Source organism: Zophobas morio, unplaced genomic scaffold (assembly GCF_036711695.1).
Source record: "Zophobas morio isolate AGI-343-1 ecotype UQ-CSIRO unplaced genomic scaffold, CSIRO_AGI_Zmor_V1 ptg000011l, whole genome shotgun sequence".
Classification (NCBI taxonomy): domain Eukaryota; kingdom Metazoa; phylum Arthropoda; class Insecta; order Coleoptera; family Tenebrionidae; genus Zophobas; species Zophobas morio.
In genome coordinates, this window is record NW_026972116.1 from 2,614,348 (window position 1) to 2,629,569 (window position 15,222).

The 15,222-nt window shown below is 33.3% G+C and overlaps 2 protein-coding genes across 5 annotated transcripts in view; one reads left to right on the plus strand and one right to left on the minus strand.

Annotated features, from left to right (window-relative positions):
- LOC135126672 (neuropathy target esterase sws) overlaps nt 1-15,222 on the plus strand; it is a 16,296-nt gene continuing 1,074 nt past the window's right edge. Inside the window, exons 1-17 of one of the 4 annotated variants that reach the window (XM_064052729.1) lie at nt 2-121; nt 174-406; nt 515-596; nt 655-869; nt 1,127-1,313; nt 3,893-4,038; nt 4,088-4,516; nt 4,566-4,757; nt 4,803-5,008; nt 5,062-5,317; nt 5,372-5,528; nt 8,606-8,770; nt 8,821-9,233; nt 9,363-9,638; nt 9,808-9,994; nt 13,408-13,524; nt 14,993-15,204. In XM_064052729.1, the coding sequence (XP_063908799.1) occupies nt 293-406; nt 515-596; nt 655-869; nt 1,127-1,313; nt 3,893-4,038; nt 4,088-4,516; nt 4,566-4,757; nt 4,803-5,008; nt 5,062-5,317; nt 5,372-5,528; nt 8,606-8,770; nt 8,821-9,233; nt 9,363-9,638; nt 9,808-9,994; nt 13,408-13,524; nt 14,993-15,204 (3,354 nt within the window). In that variant the 5' untranslated portion in view covers nt 2-121; nt 174-292. Of the gene's footprint in view, nt 407-514; nt 597-654; nt 870-1,126; nt 1,314-3,892; nt 4,039-4,087; nt 4,517-4,565; nt 4,758-4,802; nt 5,009-5,061; nt 5,318-5,371; nt 5,529-8,605; nt 8,771-8,820; nt 9,234-9,362; nt 9,639-9,807; nt 9,995-13,407; nt 13,525-13,861; nt 13,979-14,992; nt 15,205-15,222 lie in introns of all 4 variants that reach the window. The other 3 variants (XM_064052731.1, XM_064052732.1, XM_064052733.1) reach the window with 3 other exon arrangements.
- Nucleotides 14,442-15,222, minus strand: part of LOC135126673 (folylpolyglutamate synthase, mitochondrial-like) — a 4,657-nt gene continuing 3,876 nt past the window's right edge. Inside the window, exon 10 of the transcript XR_010280116.1 lies at nt 14,442-14,642. The gene's annotated coding sequence lies outside the window, so the exon portion shown is untranslated. The remainder of the gene's footprint in view (nt 14,643-15,222) is intronic.

Genomic DNA, 15,222 nt, shown 5'->3' on the forward strand with positions numbered 1-15,222 from the left:
CGTGTGGCGATATATTTAGTTTTAACAATGCGACACCTTGAAATTTAAAGTATGGTACAGCTAGTGCCAATTTTTTTTCAAGCTCTAGTGTATTTTAAGTTTTAACGACATATTCGTTTTGGTTGGTAACCTTGTTTCCATTGCGCAATTTGTTTTGTATTTGACTTTGACAGATAAATAAGTGATTTTGGATTATCCAGTTCAGTGTATCAGTATAATCAGTCAACGAGATTAAAACAAAGAAATAGCTTTGCTGCTTTGGGTATTCCTTTTATATCATGCTTTTGTTACAATGGATGTGTTGAACGCGGTTTATGACTTAAACAGTGGAATTTTTGAAGCAGCTTTCAAGGCAACTTGGCTGGAAGATGTGCTCACACATTTTGTGTCTCATGAACCGTACCAGGTAAAAAATCCAAAGATTTTTTAATTGAAGGATATTTTTTAACCATTTTTTTTAATTGGGTCATACTTTATGTATTTAAATCATGTTGCTATTTAATGGGGTTTTCAGGTCCTGCCTGTTCTCCTGGCGGGTCTTTTAGCCATAATAATTTCTGTAACATATTTTTGTATTCGAAAATGTCATCGAAAAGGTATTGTATTTATTTGTCATTATTTCAATGTATTAAATATATTTTATCGTTTGCTTAGCTCTTTTTGCTCGAGAATTAAAGTCTCAAGAACAAGGCACACGTTTCAGGAAAAGAGACAAGGCGTTATTTTATGGCCGAAAAATGTTGCGTAAAGTTAAAAATATTTCAGGTCAAGTTAGAAATTCAGGCCAGGGTAGAAAAAGAAAAATGGTAATGAAATTCGCTCGGAGGATACTGCAGCTAAAGAAGGAAACGGATACAGAACAACTGAAGGTATTTACATAAACCAAATGCGTTTATCAGAGCGTTACATAAGAACGTGTGAAAGTCATGATATGCGAGGCCATGTTTTGAAACATCGTTTTAATAGTATAAAATTAAAAACACTTGTTTGTTATCATTACTGACTTTTTAATTTTGATTACGTGAATACGACACCAATTTAGCAGTGTTTTTAATTTTCATAATTGAATTACTTGTTTTTATTTTTCATAAATTACATTTAATAATAATAACCTTTTCTTGTGTAGGTTTTGGAACCTCCAGTTGAATATTTGCAAGAAGAGATGTTGAGTGACGATAGAATGCCACCAGATGCATTATATATGTTACAGAGTATTCGAGTTTTTGGACATTTTGAGAAACCAGTTTTTTTGAAACTTTGTAAACATACGGAAATTATTAATATTGATGCTGGAGCTTATTTGTTTAGAATAGGTAAAACACAAAATTCAAAAATTGTTACATACATTTTTAATCTTATCTTTCACCTAATTTTGAAATTATGTGTGGGATTGCCTGTTCCTGATAAATACACTCTTTTTTTATGTCGAATGGAATAGGTATGTAGTAATGTATAAAATTCATAAAAAGAAAAAAAGTGAAAAAACAAAAACAGTTATAGGCCACATTTTCTGCTAATTGAATTTCATTGCTTGTTATAAATTTTCTTTTATTAAAATAACGTAATTTTTGGCCATGGTTTGGAGTTGGTACTGCAAAGTTTGTAATAAAAAGTGGCAATTCGCCCAATGGACTCAATTACTATACTTCTTTAGCGTACACTCAGAAAGTAAAAACTAGTTGAAAGTCACAGACAAAACTTGCTTACAAAGTGGATTTGCAACAAAAGCCTATACTTTGTCAAAATTTTGAAACTTTAGCTACTACATTTAAAAACAGAACGACAACTAAGGTTTCTCAGGTGATTTTTGGACACATTTTCATAATCCACTTACGACGTAATTAAATAATAAAATCATATGTCATATCCACTATTTTTGAGGATTTTACATTAACATTGCATTCATGATATATATGCGGTTGATCACCAAAGAATGTTATTGAATATGAAAACTGAACGAACCGTTTTTGAGGTAATCGTTGAACAACTAAAAAAAAAAGAGTGCGTCGAGCCAGGGACGCACGGATGGAGTTTTAACTCTGCATTGTCAATTTATATAAATTAAACACATATACGCGGCGAAGTCATTAATTTTCTCTTAAAAAATTAAAAACTAAAAATATGTTGCATTTGTATTTTTTGACAAAATGATGATTAACGTTGATGATTGGGTTAATTAAAGGGTTTCGTGTATTGTCAATTGTTGTTTGTTATAAAATATACCTTTTTTTATTTATTTATCATATAGAAATTTCATAATTAATTATTATAATAATATTGTTTTAAAAAAAATTAAAGTACAATGTGTAAAGTAATAAGTAAATGTTTACAAATGCAAGAGTAGTATTTATAACTTATTCGATTTAAAATACAAATTACTGTTCAATCATAGCCTTATCGCCTTCAGTATCTTTATCCCTATCATTTAATACAGGCGTATAGTGACTAAAATGACTGATATAAATATCAGTTCTTAAATGAGTAATAAAGCGTGTGAAAACGGTATCAATTGTTGTACCTAATTTAGTCGTTTAGTCATATAAAGGATATTATTTGTTAATTTCTATATTAGAAAGCTTATTATCAAATTTTCTGATTAAAGTATTTGCAGATATCTACAAAAAAAATCAACATTACTTACTTAAATTTGTTGTGACTTTTCTCAGTTTCTGGTGGTTCACTTTCACTACTTGGTATCATGAAAAAAATATGTACATACACAACAGTACAACAGTAAAAAGCAAACTATGATGTAAAAGGGAGGTTAGGACATAATATTCTTTCTATGATTACTAGATAGCGGATGGCCGTCGGGTTAGGCAAGGTCAAACTCGGTACGGCTCGTACGGGATGGAAATTCATTACAGTTACGGGCTGCACTTCGTTTATTTGAGAATGGAATAACGTTGCTTCGTTGCAGTCTGCTGTTAATGTCCGTTCTCATTTACTTAATCGTTTTACTAATTACGTTTTCATTAATTGTATTTATGGAATAAGTGACGATTAGATTCAGTGATTATCACCCGCCCGGCGATCCAGCGCGCCATGATTACATTTGTGGCGGCACAATAATAGCTGGGTAAGCGAAGTAAATATCAGTATGTTCAGACTCAGTTCAGACTGGTGCCAGTGTCGGTGTCGAGTTCGACATCCTATTCCCACGCGCGTTGTATACGTGTTGTATAATACGAAAAGAAAGGAGTTAAAACTCCAATACTGCATATTTTTTAACATCAGGAATTTTAATATATAAGAATATAACTCAAATACAAATAATATGGTTACTTTCTAAACCAAAGTTAGTATCTTATAATTTCAAAAAAATCTAATGTTAATCTCTAAGATAATTTGTGAAATTTATCCTCCAGATTTATTTATCTGTGTATGTAATGTGAAAAGGAAGTAGTGTTATTCATTTCATTTCATTTGACATTCACGACATGAAACAATGTTGTTTTACAAAGATTCGTTTATTTTTTAGAAGCGCATATTTTCAAAAGATGTGTTAAAAAACTAGTCTACGAAAGTTATCTCATAAACGACAATGTGATTTGTCTTTTACATTTACGCATAGATATCACAATTGATATATTGAGCCCATCAAAAAGTTGATGGCGTCATCCCATCAAATTGTTAAATAAATCTTTATTAAAAACGACCCTTATTTGCGCGCATTAGTTGTGATTTTTTTTCATAATGACTGGTTAAAATTTTATGAATTTTGTGCATTATTTTTTCACAACTATTTTTGAATTATAAATTTTTGCAGTTCTAGATATACGTGAGCCCCAAACTGTGGTGCGCACGCGTAACTAGATTTTAATGCAAACTAAATAGTCTTCTAACTTATCTCTGTTTTCGTAATATAACTGGTTATAAAGGACATTTGTAGGTGATTCCGACGAAAACGTATACATAGTTCAAAGTGGCAAACTCAATGTTTTTATAACTTCAAACGACAGCACAAACTTATCACTTAAAATAGTAAAACCAGGAGAATCTGTTACGTCTCTTCTTAGTTTTACTGATGTCTTAACTGTGAGTGTCGGAAAATGCGAAAACTTGTATAATGTTGTGGTAATTTTAGGGTTACACAAATCCTTACAAAACTGTTTCAGCCAAAGCAGTTGAAGACTCGACAATAGTTAAACTACCAATGTCCGCATTCCAAGAAATTTTCCGTGAATATCCAGATATTTTCATTCGTGTGGTACAAGTAATTATGGTACGCTTGCAACGCGTTACTTTCACAGCGCTTCATCAGTATCTTGGACTGAGTGCTGAACTAGTCAAACAAGGACCAAAAACCAAAAACAGTAAAAATCCGTTAGCTACAAATTCTCCAATGAAAAAAAAACGCGAAGAAGTAAAAGAAACTTTTAGTTCCGTAGATAACGCATCGCAACCAATCCCAGTTCCTGGACATAGAAGAAGTAGGTCCAGCTTGGATTCAAAGTCTTTTTCACCAAATACCCCAGATATGGTTGCTGACGCAGAAACAGCAACAGCAAATGTGGTATTACTTTGTCGTTGGTTTAGCATCGCAATAACAATAAGAATTGTAGACTCCTGACGTCGCGAATTTGCAAAAAAAGAGACACTCCGTTGATAACATTGACGAAGATACTCTGATTGAAATTGCAACTGACGCGTTTGTTAAGGAATTGGGACTCGAAGATGATGATATGTTGAAAGGAAAAATTGAAATTAGAGAAGTTGCTGCTGGTACTTACTTAATGAAAGAATATTCTAACAAAGTGCGTATTAAACGAGTATAATTTTCGTTTAATGTTGGATTCTAGGACATTGCTCTAGTCTTCGTTATTTCTGGAGCCTTAATGGTATCTCAAAAAGTGACGGAAGGAGATGATGAAGTTCACATGTTTACAGCTTACCATGGAGAATTTGTTGGAGGTCTTGCTGTATTAACGGGCGAACCAAGTTTCTTCACAATCAGGGCTAAACACTTCACCCGAATTGCTTTACTTTCGAAAAACGCATTCTATGGGTTAGTTTTACCCAGCTTTTTTTATTCACGATTAATTTTTCTTTTCATGTAAGAATGATGAAAGATCACCCAAATATCGTCCTTTACGTCGCACATTCAGTTGTTCAGAGGCTGTCACCTTTTGTCCGTCAGGTAGATTTTGCTCTAGATTGGTTGTTTATAGAGTCGGGACGTGCGGTGTATCGACAAGACGACGAAAGCGACTCTACGTATATTGTTTTGTCTGGTCGCTTGAGGTCTGTAATTACTCATAAAAATGGTAAAAAGGAATTGGTTGGTGAATACGGCAAAGGTGACCTTATTGGAGTGGTATGTGGTGTACAGAGCAATAAATTGTGCGTTGTAAAAAATTAAAATTTGTAGGTGGAAATGGTAACGCATACTAAAAGGAGTACAACTGTGATTGCTGTGAGAGACTCTGAACTGGCTAAACTACCAGAAGGGCTGTTTAATGCCATAAAGTTAAAGTACCCTATTGTTGTCACAAGACTGATTAATTTGTTAGGACATAGGATTCTAGGTAAGTAACTTTTTAATTAACTACATGACCCGGTTTATAGAATCTCAGTTAAATATTTGATTGCGATTACATTTGTAACAAGTGCCACGTGACCGACTCTACGCCAGTCAGACGTCGCTAAACGCCTCTTTAAATCTTTCCTAATTTAATCTCAGTTAAACTATTACATACAAAGGTGGTGTTAATTTTTAATGGACTTTACGTTATGCGGTACCCTAAATCCAATCTCTATGTTTTAACAGGTTTAATGAAAGTCTTGGACAAATTAAAAAAAAGTTTCAACTATTAATTAATTTAAAAAAACGCGCAAAAGTGTTATTCATAAACCCAACAAAAATCACTCATTGGTCAGAAATCGTTGTTCTTACCTTTTATATTGACCACGATTTTCTGTTCAATTTATGAATACATCTACAACTTAATTACGCCAGACAGATGATCCTAGCTACCCGTGTGAAGCCGGGCCGGATTGTTAGTATTGGTATAAAAATAATTTTTATTTACTAAAAATAAATACGTGTAGGGTTAGTTAAAAGTCCCAGAACAGTCAATTGTCTTTGTTATTTTCCAAGCGATTTTTTGTTAATTTGACATGCACAAACTAAACTTAACTTCTTTTACACTTACGTTTTATTTGGAAATGACTCTTAACTTAAGGTTTTTGAATAACATGACCTGTGTATTTTCTCATTTTCGAATGCAGAAGAAAAAAATACATTAAAAAATATGATTGCCAAGGTTTTTTTTGCACTAAAAATTTGATAAAAATATCAAAACAATTTTAAATGAAGAGATGTGTAATCTAATCTTGTCACGTTTTCATGAAAAATTCATTTCCTTAATTTTCCTCACAGAGTTGGGGTTTGCAACTTCTTGAAGTTGTTCTTCTTAACACCAGAACTTCCTTTGTGTTTTTTTTTTGTTTTTTTTTTACAAAAACCTCCTTGAATTGTGGAGTATCGAGGTTATTTAATGGAATGCTACACTGGACATCATCCTGCACAAAACTCTGTTGAAGTTGTTTGTGGTGTTCGTTTCGAGGCAAGATGTCAGTAATTACTGTTTAGATTGACCTTGAGGAGAATTGGCCTTCCGTCGATGTGTTTCGATACCAAGATGCTGGTCCAATTGATTTTTTTTTCCGACAGTAATCTATAATAAAACAATGATACATAATTTCTTTTTGGTATATGTGTGATTAAGGTCATTGAGTCCATCATTTTGTTAGGTGCCGAAAATAACAATTTCAACAAACAATTAGGTTTTACTAATAGTAGTCAATCATCGATGGAAATAAGGGGTCTTAATCATTTTTCAATACTTGTCGGTTTGTCACACATTGTGCAGAAAACAACCCTGCCATCGTAAGTAAAACACTTATGTGACTTAATCCATTTCAGTGCACTCCTTGAACACCCAACTTTCGGAATTTTGCAGTTTCTGTGATACAAGAACTATCTCAACGAAAGCAAACTGGAATAGCCAGAACTGATTCACTAAATTTTTACATCCACCTTGCGGGAAGTAGGGAAATTGATCATATTGTACATTTCATAACAAAAATAAATAATTCGGCTTAAAATTGCCACCTGCAGATTAGCGAAATGTTTATTGGAAGCCCTTTATAAACTGCTATCATTACCATAATCCTAAGTGATTTATTGAGAACTTTCGACAAACACTTTTCAAAAGCGGAAGTCGGTTTTCACTAACTGGTCTTTACTTTAAACTCTTATGGCCGAAATTTTAACCTTTAAAAGTATTAACAAATTAAACATGTCAATCAAGAAACAACCATGTAAAAAAATACCAAATAATATAATCGGATTTATGCAGTATCATTGGTACCTGCACACTTACGTGAGTTTACTACCTGCCCTGCTGAAGCAACACTCGAAAAATCATTAAGAAAAAAAAATTGCAAAAAATGTGAATTATGTATAAAGTAGACAATTATACACAGTAAAAATCCAAAATATACAGTTATATATACGTATAATATGCCGTTATATATGTATGGGTATACGAAAAGTAAAAATTACTTAATTGAAAAGAGGAACAATAAAAAAAACACCTGTACAAGTTTGAGTTCGATATGCCCAATAGTTTAGAATATGCAAATATGCTTTTGCCCGTGTCTATTTATTACAGCCTAAATTAACATTATCACTGCGTTCAACGTTAACTTGATTGTGTGTTTTTACTTCCCAAACGTAAGCTAAGGAAGTATTGTAATAGGGTACATCCCTCGAATGGCTACTTTTCGTGTTTCCTCGACGTTTCATGACCCATGCATTATGAAAAAGTATGTCGTGCGTTTCCGGCTGTTCTCTATTGTGTTGTCTGTGTCGTTATTTCTTACACAGACAATCTCCGCAATTACTGGACTGCTTGTTGCCAAATTTTATGAATATTTTAGGAATGTCGTATAGATGCAGGTCAGAAAATTTGTCGGATCGTTACACCAACAATTTGATGATGTTATCTCAAAATTTTCCATGGTAAATGCTGTTTAAATTTTATAAAATAATCTGTACTTGTGGTTTTGAATATCCGCCTTGAATTTTTGACCGTAGACATCCAGATTTACCTAAAAAAACTCAATTGTTTACTAATATTTTATACGAACATAAGAACCACCGACGTTCCCGAACTGTTCACAGCTTGGTCGATCAGCGCGCGGTACACTACGGTTAGTATTCTCTATCTATATTGTTTTTTGTGAATAACTGGATTTTTTTTTTTTTTTTCAGGAGAAGATGTGTCTAATAAATTATATGAGACCATTTTTTTATTGCAAAAAACCATAATATTTCTCAGCGTTTATTCTTTAGCATTGCATGAAGTTAGGGTCATTTCCAGTGTAAGAAGTGCAAAAAAAAATTAAAACGTTATCAGTAAATTGTATCATATATACATGACAATTTAAAGAAGGCACTTTGAAAGTAATAAAAATTGATTACTCCCGGACTTTTAACTAATCCTATATAAACATGTCTATGTTCCACCTTGTAATTTTATACGTTATCACTTATAAGGATATATAATTTTAAACTTAAGTAAATATTTTTTCACAGGTTCTTGGAAAAAGCCTAGCATAACCATGAACACCCCTAGCAGTTCGGCAGTAGACAGCCGCCCTTCGCAAATGAACTTTTCAACAGTAGCAATAGTGGCCGCTTCCGACGATGTACCATTAACGGCCTTTACATACGAACTGTATCATTGTTTATGTGCCATTGGTACTATTTCATTGTGTCTTTTAAGCTTATTTTAACCACGGTATTTCAAGGACCAACATTAAGACTGACTTCGGACATAATCCGTAAAATTTTGGGTCCTTCGATAATGGATCCCAACAACGAATATCGCTTAACATCATGGTTGGCTCAACAAGAAGACCAACATAAAATTTCATTGTACCAATGCGATTTAACAGTCAGCGTTTGGACGCAAAGGTGTATTCGACAAGCGGATTGTATTTTAATTGTTGGTTTGGGTGAAAACCATCCAAGTTTAGGAAAAGTGGAAAAGGAAGTGGAGAGGTTAGCTATGAGAACTCAGAAGGAACTAATTTTGTTACATAGAGAAGACGGTAAACCACATAATACGGTTGGTTGGATCAATATGAGGAGTTGGGTGTCATCGCATCATCATATCTTGAGCCCCAATAGAATGTTTTCGAGAAAATCTCTGTATAGAATAGTAAGTTATTATAAAACCCGTTTTGAATCAGTATTGTAGACTGCAATGTTAATTTATAAAGATTCAGATATTCCATTACAGCATACTTCACTATTGTTTGTAATTTGGCATTTTTTTCTTATGCTTTAGAATGAACTATATTCAAAAGTGTGTCAATCGGAACCCAACATTCACTCGGACTTTTCCCGGTTAGCAAGGTGGTTAACGGGTAAGTCAGTCGGACTCGTTTTAGGAGGAGGCGGAGCTAGAGGTTCCGCCCACGTCGGTATGATCAAAGCAATTCAAGAAGCAGGAATACCTATAGACATGGTGGGCGGCGTCAGTATAGGTGCATTCATGGGAGCTTTGTGGTGCCGTGAAAGAAACATCACCACTGTAACACAAAAGGCGAGAGAGTGGTCTAAGGTAACCAACTACCGAGCAACCAAATTTTTGAAACACTGAAGTACTAGTCATACTTGTATGTAAGATTGATTGGTTTACTGTGCACATAACAACTAGGTGGTTCAGCTCCAAGATAACAATTCCAAAATTGATTTCATGAACTCAAAAGTCATCTGTTTCTATGTTGTAGAAAATGACGCAATGGTGGCGCCAAATTCTGGATTTGACCTACCCAATGACGTCGATGTTTAGCGGTCGTGATTTCAACCAAACTATTAAGGCTACATTTGGAGACACGTACATAGAAGATCTCTGGTTACCATATTTCACAGTTACTACAGATATAACAGCATCTTGTATGAGACTACACTCCCACGGTAAGTTGCTCGATGTGTGGCGAATCGTCTTTGCCCAGTCCTTGGTTTGCATTGTTTTTCTCGTTCATCACGGACATTTAGCACCTTCATTAGATTTCGTTTTCATTGTTTGTTTTTGTTGCATCCACTTTTTTATTGTGTGTGAGATGAATGTATAAATTGTGATTGGTTAACCTATATGTTTTGCACTAAAAACACAAATTTTCTTTTCTTGATTGTAAATAAAATCAGAGACAAGTACTTTGTACGATGGTATGTATATTAGATAGGGAAAAATGTGAAAAGCTTATTTTAATCATTCGCACACCGTTAAAAAGATGGCATTAGAATGGTGATCTTGATAATGGTGTTTTTGTTTTTTTTTTTTTTTTGTAATTCGTCGATTTTTATTTTGTAGAAAAAAGGAGATTATAAGCGGTGGTGGGAAGGGGATGTATGATTAATACATGCTACCAATGGTAATAACTCCATGATAAAAATAGGTGAAAATTATATCAATACTGTTTTGATTTATCGATTGACGAACGATAGTTTTTTATTACTTGGTACCATTTACATCCTATTAGAAGTAAATCTATAACCATTTTTTATAGAATTTCCAGTCACCATATTAATGCCAAAAATAAAAACAAATGATGACACGGAAATTTAGTGAATCGAAAATAATATTTTTTACTTGGGTTGTTAAAAAGTATGGAACTGGTTAATACTGTATTACATACATAGGCGGAAAGTATTCCATTCCTGTCGAGAGAATTATAATTTACCGAGAGGCAGCCTTGAAGTGAACTAGTTCTAAAGACACAGGAAAGGTACTTTTACCGAGGTTTGTATACTATTTTATTCAGAATCATTTAATAAAACAAGCATCATTATAGTGATTTAAAAAAACTACCTTCATAATGTTACGAATTATTTTGGTAAAGTGTTAACACTTCGTAAGCGCTGCAGAATTGATATTTTATTAAATTAATTCTAGATACTTTGATACTCACACAGTTTAAGTTGACAGTGGCGCCCCTAGTCGGAAATGGTTTCATTACTGAGCGCTTTCAGGCTTTTCCGACCCGTTGAAAAGTGTATCCGTGATTCGTTGACTTTTATTTTTTATTCTAATACAATACTTGGTTTTTTGAAACGCACTGCCATAGTTGTCGTTATCCTGTGGCCCATTTTTACTTCCCGCGTGTAATCTAAAAAAGTATTATAATAGAGCCCATCTGGCTACTTTCATGTTTTCTCGACGTTTCATGCCCCCCACGAAAAAAAAATGAAATTGGCAATTCGGCCGATGGACTCGATTACTATACTTCCTTAGCTTACCCTCGGGAAGTAATAAGTTTCCCGATTCCATCTGTTTGTCTGTCTGTTTGCCGTCTGGATCGACTTTTATTACACAGATAATCTCCAAAACTACTGGACCAATTCTTGGCAAGTTTTACATGTATTTGACTATATTGTGTAGATGGTAGAACACTAACCAAAATTTGTCTAATCATCCCCACTAAAAATATTATGACGTCAAAAATTTTGCATTGTAAATATAAAATAACATACTCCTACATTTGTAATTTATGATCCCGTGTTGAGTTTTTACTCTCAAACAATTCAAATAAAAACTTTATAACATTCTACAATTTAAGGTTGAAACTGATAAAACCTAATGCCGTGAAATATTGCAAACGTCTTAAAAGTTTATCGTCAGCAGGGTAAATCGTTAATCAAAATTTATCTGTTTATTCCCCCCTCCCCAGTTTATGACATCCTCTCAAAATTTTACCAAATAAATCATATCCAAAATGTGCAAAATATGAGTCTCTATTTGTTGTTTATCAGTGTAATAATGTTTTAGAATGTACTTATACAAGTGACTCAAAAAAAAAAGAATTAAATAAATTGAGAACGGCTAGCCCTATTTTCCAGAAAATTTGGGAATACAGCACTGTTATTATTAATATTACACTGCGCTTATCCAAAGTAATATATGTCTCTTTGCTAAAATGTTGATCACGCTATTACAAAATTTTGTAATGGAAAAATTCACTTGACACATATGCATAGCATGCTTTTTTACCTTCACTTTAACACTACACCAATATATCTTTATTTTAACTTGCATAAGAAAATAAAATTTGCAAAATCATATTTTACAATTGTTTGGGAAAGCTGGATACTTTAACGGCGAGGGAAGTTCTGTCTAAATAATCTTAGACCAATTTTTTATTACGCAGTTATTACTGCGTTACTCAGTTAATAAATACTACAATGATGATAATCTAAGTTCATCTGTTTTTAAGTTATTGCTTCTTAATTCTGCATCTTAAGCGTATCGATTTTTTTTTATATGCAGTGGTATACCTATATTGACATTTAAGACAGTAAAACTAATTTCAACATGAACAGTTGATGACAAAAATTCGAAGAATTAGAAGTGGCAGTAAATTGTTTCCAATGTATTTAATCGTTCCATACTTTTAGTCGATTCTCTAACAAAGAACGCATGCTTTTTTATTAAACTTTGGACTCAGAGATTATTTTATTACTTAACTAGTTTCTACTTTATCCTTTCTGTGTAATATTACTTCTGCATGTTGCTATCTGCAGTATAACAAAAGTATGGAGTTAAATCCCAAAGCTGAAAATAAACTTCTAAATATTAAATTAATAATTTTTAATTTTAATAGTGCATTTTCGTACATAACATATAAAAAGGGGTTTATTGTATAAAAAATAATGACTTCGTAACAAAACAACATCAGCATCATCAAGACCAGCTGCAGAATCTTTAAACCGCATTTGATCTAACAATTGTTCAATCAACGAATATGGTATTCAGTTAAAATTCCAATTGATCCTTACAATCATAATTTGGAAAGTAAATAAACCTCGGACAACTACAAATCTGTTTAAGTAGAGCGTAAAGTTAAATTTTCAGAAACCCTTGAAACGATTGTGTTGTAGGTAAGCAGAGAAAAATGTTATGCCTCGGTGGGAGTCGAACCCACGTCTCTATGCTTTCCGGGCTTATCACTCTAGTTATACTCAATCCAAATGTTCGTACGTGTAAAACACTTGAATTTGTTTTGCTTCATTTTTCTTCGAGGGGATTTAACTCTAGACTTGTGCTACATTCATCTTCTAAGTATGTCGTGTGAACGCCCACTTAATAAAGCTTACAAAGTATTCCGTGTCATCATATATAATGTGACATTCATGGCATACATCTTAAAAATACCTCATATCAGTCCAAAAGCTTATGTGTCAACCTGTCGCTTTGTTTTGTATTGATATACATTTTGTGCATATAATGTTTGTCCATAACAGGAAACTGTATTTATTTATTAACAATGTAAAACAGCTAACGAAAGGACCCTGTAAAAAAGGCATGTAGTTTAGTGAGCGCATTTCCGTAGGCTCTCTGTGGCGGTACGTTCGTGCATCTATGTCTCTATCTGGATACATGCCACCTCTATGTGATCCTGTCGATGGTCATCTACTTCTAGATGGAGGCTACACTAATAACCTTCCAGGTAAAATTATCATTAAATATGCACTGATTCTATGTTATGTGTGGTGTGACAACTAGTAGAGGTAAGTTACTGTTGAATTAACTAGTCGGATCGATCTACTTATACACAAAAAGGTAAACCAATCACAATCATGGTGTGTGGGTATGATGGAGGAACTAATCATATTGGTGGAAAATACCAACTTTTATTATATTATTAAAGCTTTCTATTTTCTCCATGCTTCATTATTATGTTTTCTTATTTGAAATTAAATTCGTCCGTTGTCGAAGTCATTTTGTAAGTGGTTACAGAATGACTTATGTAAACTATGTGAAAATTTGGTAAATTTAATTGGCAGGTCATTTGTGGAGATATGTGAGGGCCAGTATGTCAATTGTTGGCATTTTTCCGCCACTCTGTGATCCTTTAGATGGACATTTGTTAGCTGATGGGTGTTACGTCAATAATGTACCAGGTAATCTGTATTAGGTTGTTTTTTTTTTTTATTTTGGATAACCATCTTATTTTTATATTGACAGGTAGGTATCAATTTTTTTATTGGTAATGTAATAAAACAGGTCAATATTTAACTGTTGATTAGAATCTTCGAACGATCACTTAACGCACTGTTACTAAGCACGTTATTAACTCCGCAATACCAAAAATTTCAACATATTGTGTACTCGTATTAACAGCTGCGCTGTCGTCTTCTCGGATTACATTCTTTTTTTATGCAGTGTAAAAACTGAATCCCTAGCACAATCACAAGACATGCAGTCCGTATTGAAAAATATACTTGATATCTTACAAGGAAACCACAAGTGTTGTAATTCCCGGTTTTTTTTCCTGAAAGTGTAAAAATTTGATTCCAGGGATAGAAATAAACTACTTGAGGCCATAATAAGTTGCCACTTTCGATATACGAAAAAAAAAACAACTTGCTAACGCCATCCTCTTTATTTAAGTACTCTGTAGAATAGAATCGAGGTTACAATTTGGATTAAATACACGATTTTCGCAGGGGTAAAACCTATCCCATTGGCAAAGATTTTTCTGTCCTTTTCTTATCCAAGACGAAAATGGCAGACTATTTTGGTTTCTAGTAGTTTCTTGTACTCCCTGGAATCCAGTTTTCATATCTTCAGAAAAAAAAAACAAGAGTTAAAACATGTGTGGTTTCCTTGTTAGCTAATTGAAAACTTTCGCTTCAACAACACCATCTAGTATAATATGAAAAACTTTTAAGTATGCAAATATTATCTTTTTAATTTTTAAATCTATATTTAGAAGCATATTATTAACTTAGTTGTGGCCCTTAGTTTCGTTATAAATTTGTAACGGTACTAATTTGTTTTTCATATTTTTTTATCTTGTGAAGCCCTCAAGATTTGTTACTGAGTGTAGCAATCTTAGCACTGTTTTTTTTTTGTGTTATTTATTTTGCTGGCTGCCATGAAGTTCTCATACTAATGACCTCACCTCAATACAGCTGACGTCATGCGAGGTCTTGGTGCTAACCACATCTTAGCTATCGATGTTGGTTCAGTTGATGACCAAGATCTTACTAATTATGGTGATGATTTATCTGGATGGTGGCTTTTGTGGAAACGTTGGAATCCATTTACCAATCCAGTTAAAGTACCAAATTTGCCTGATATACAATCTAGACTTGCATATGTGAGTTGTGTGAGACAGTTGGAAGTAAGTTTCGTCTCATAT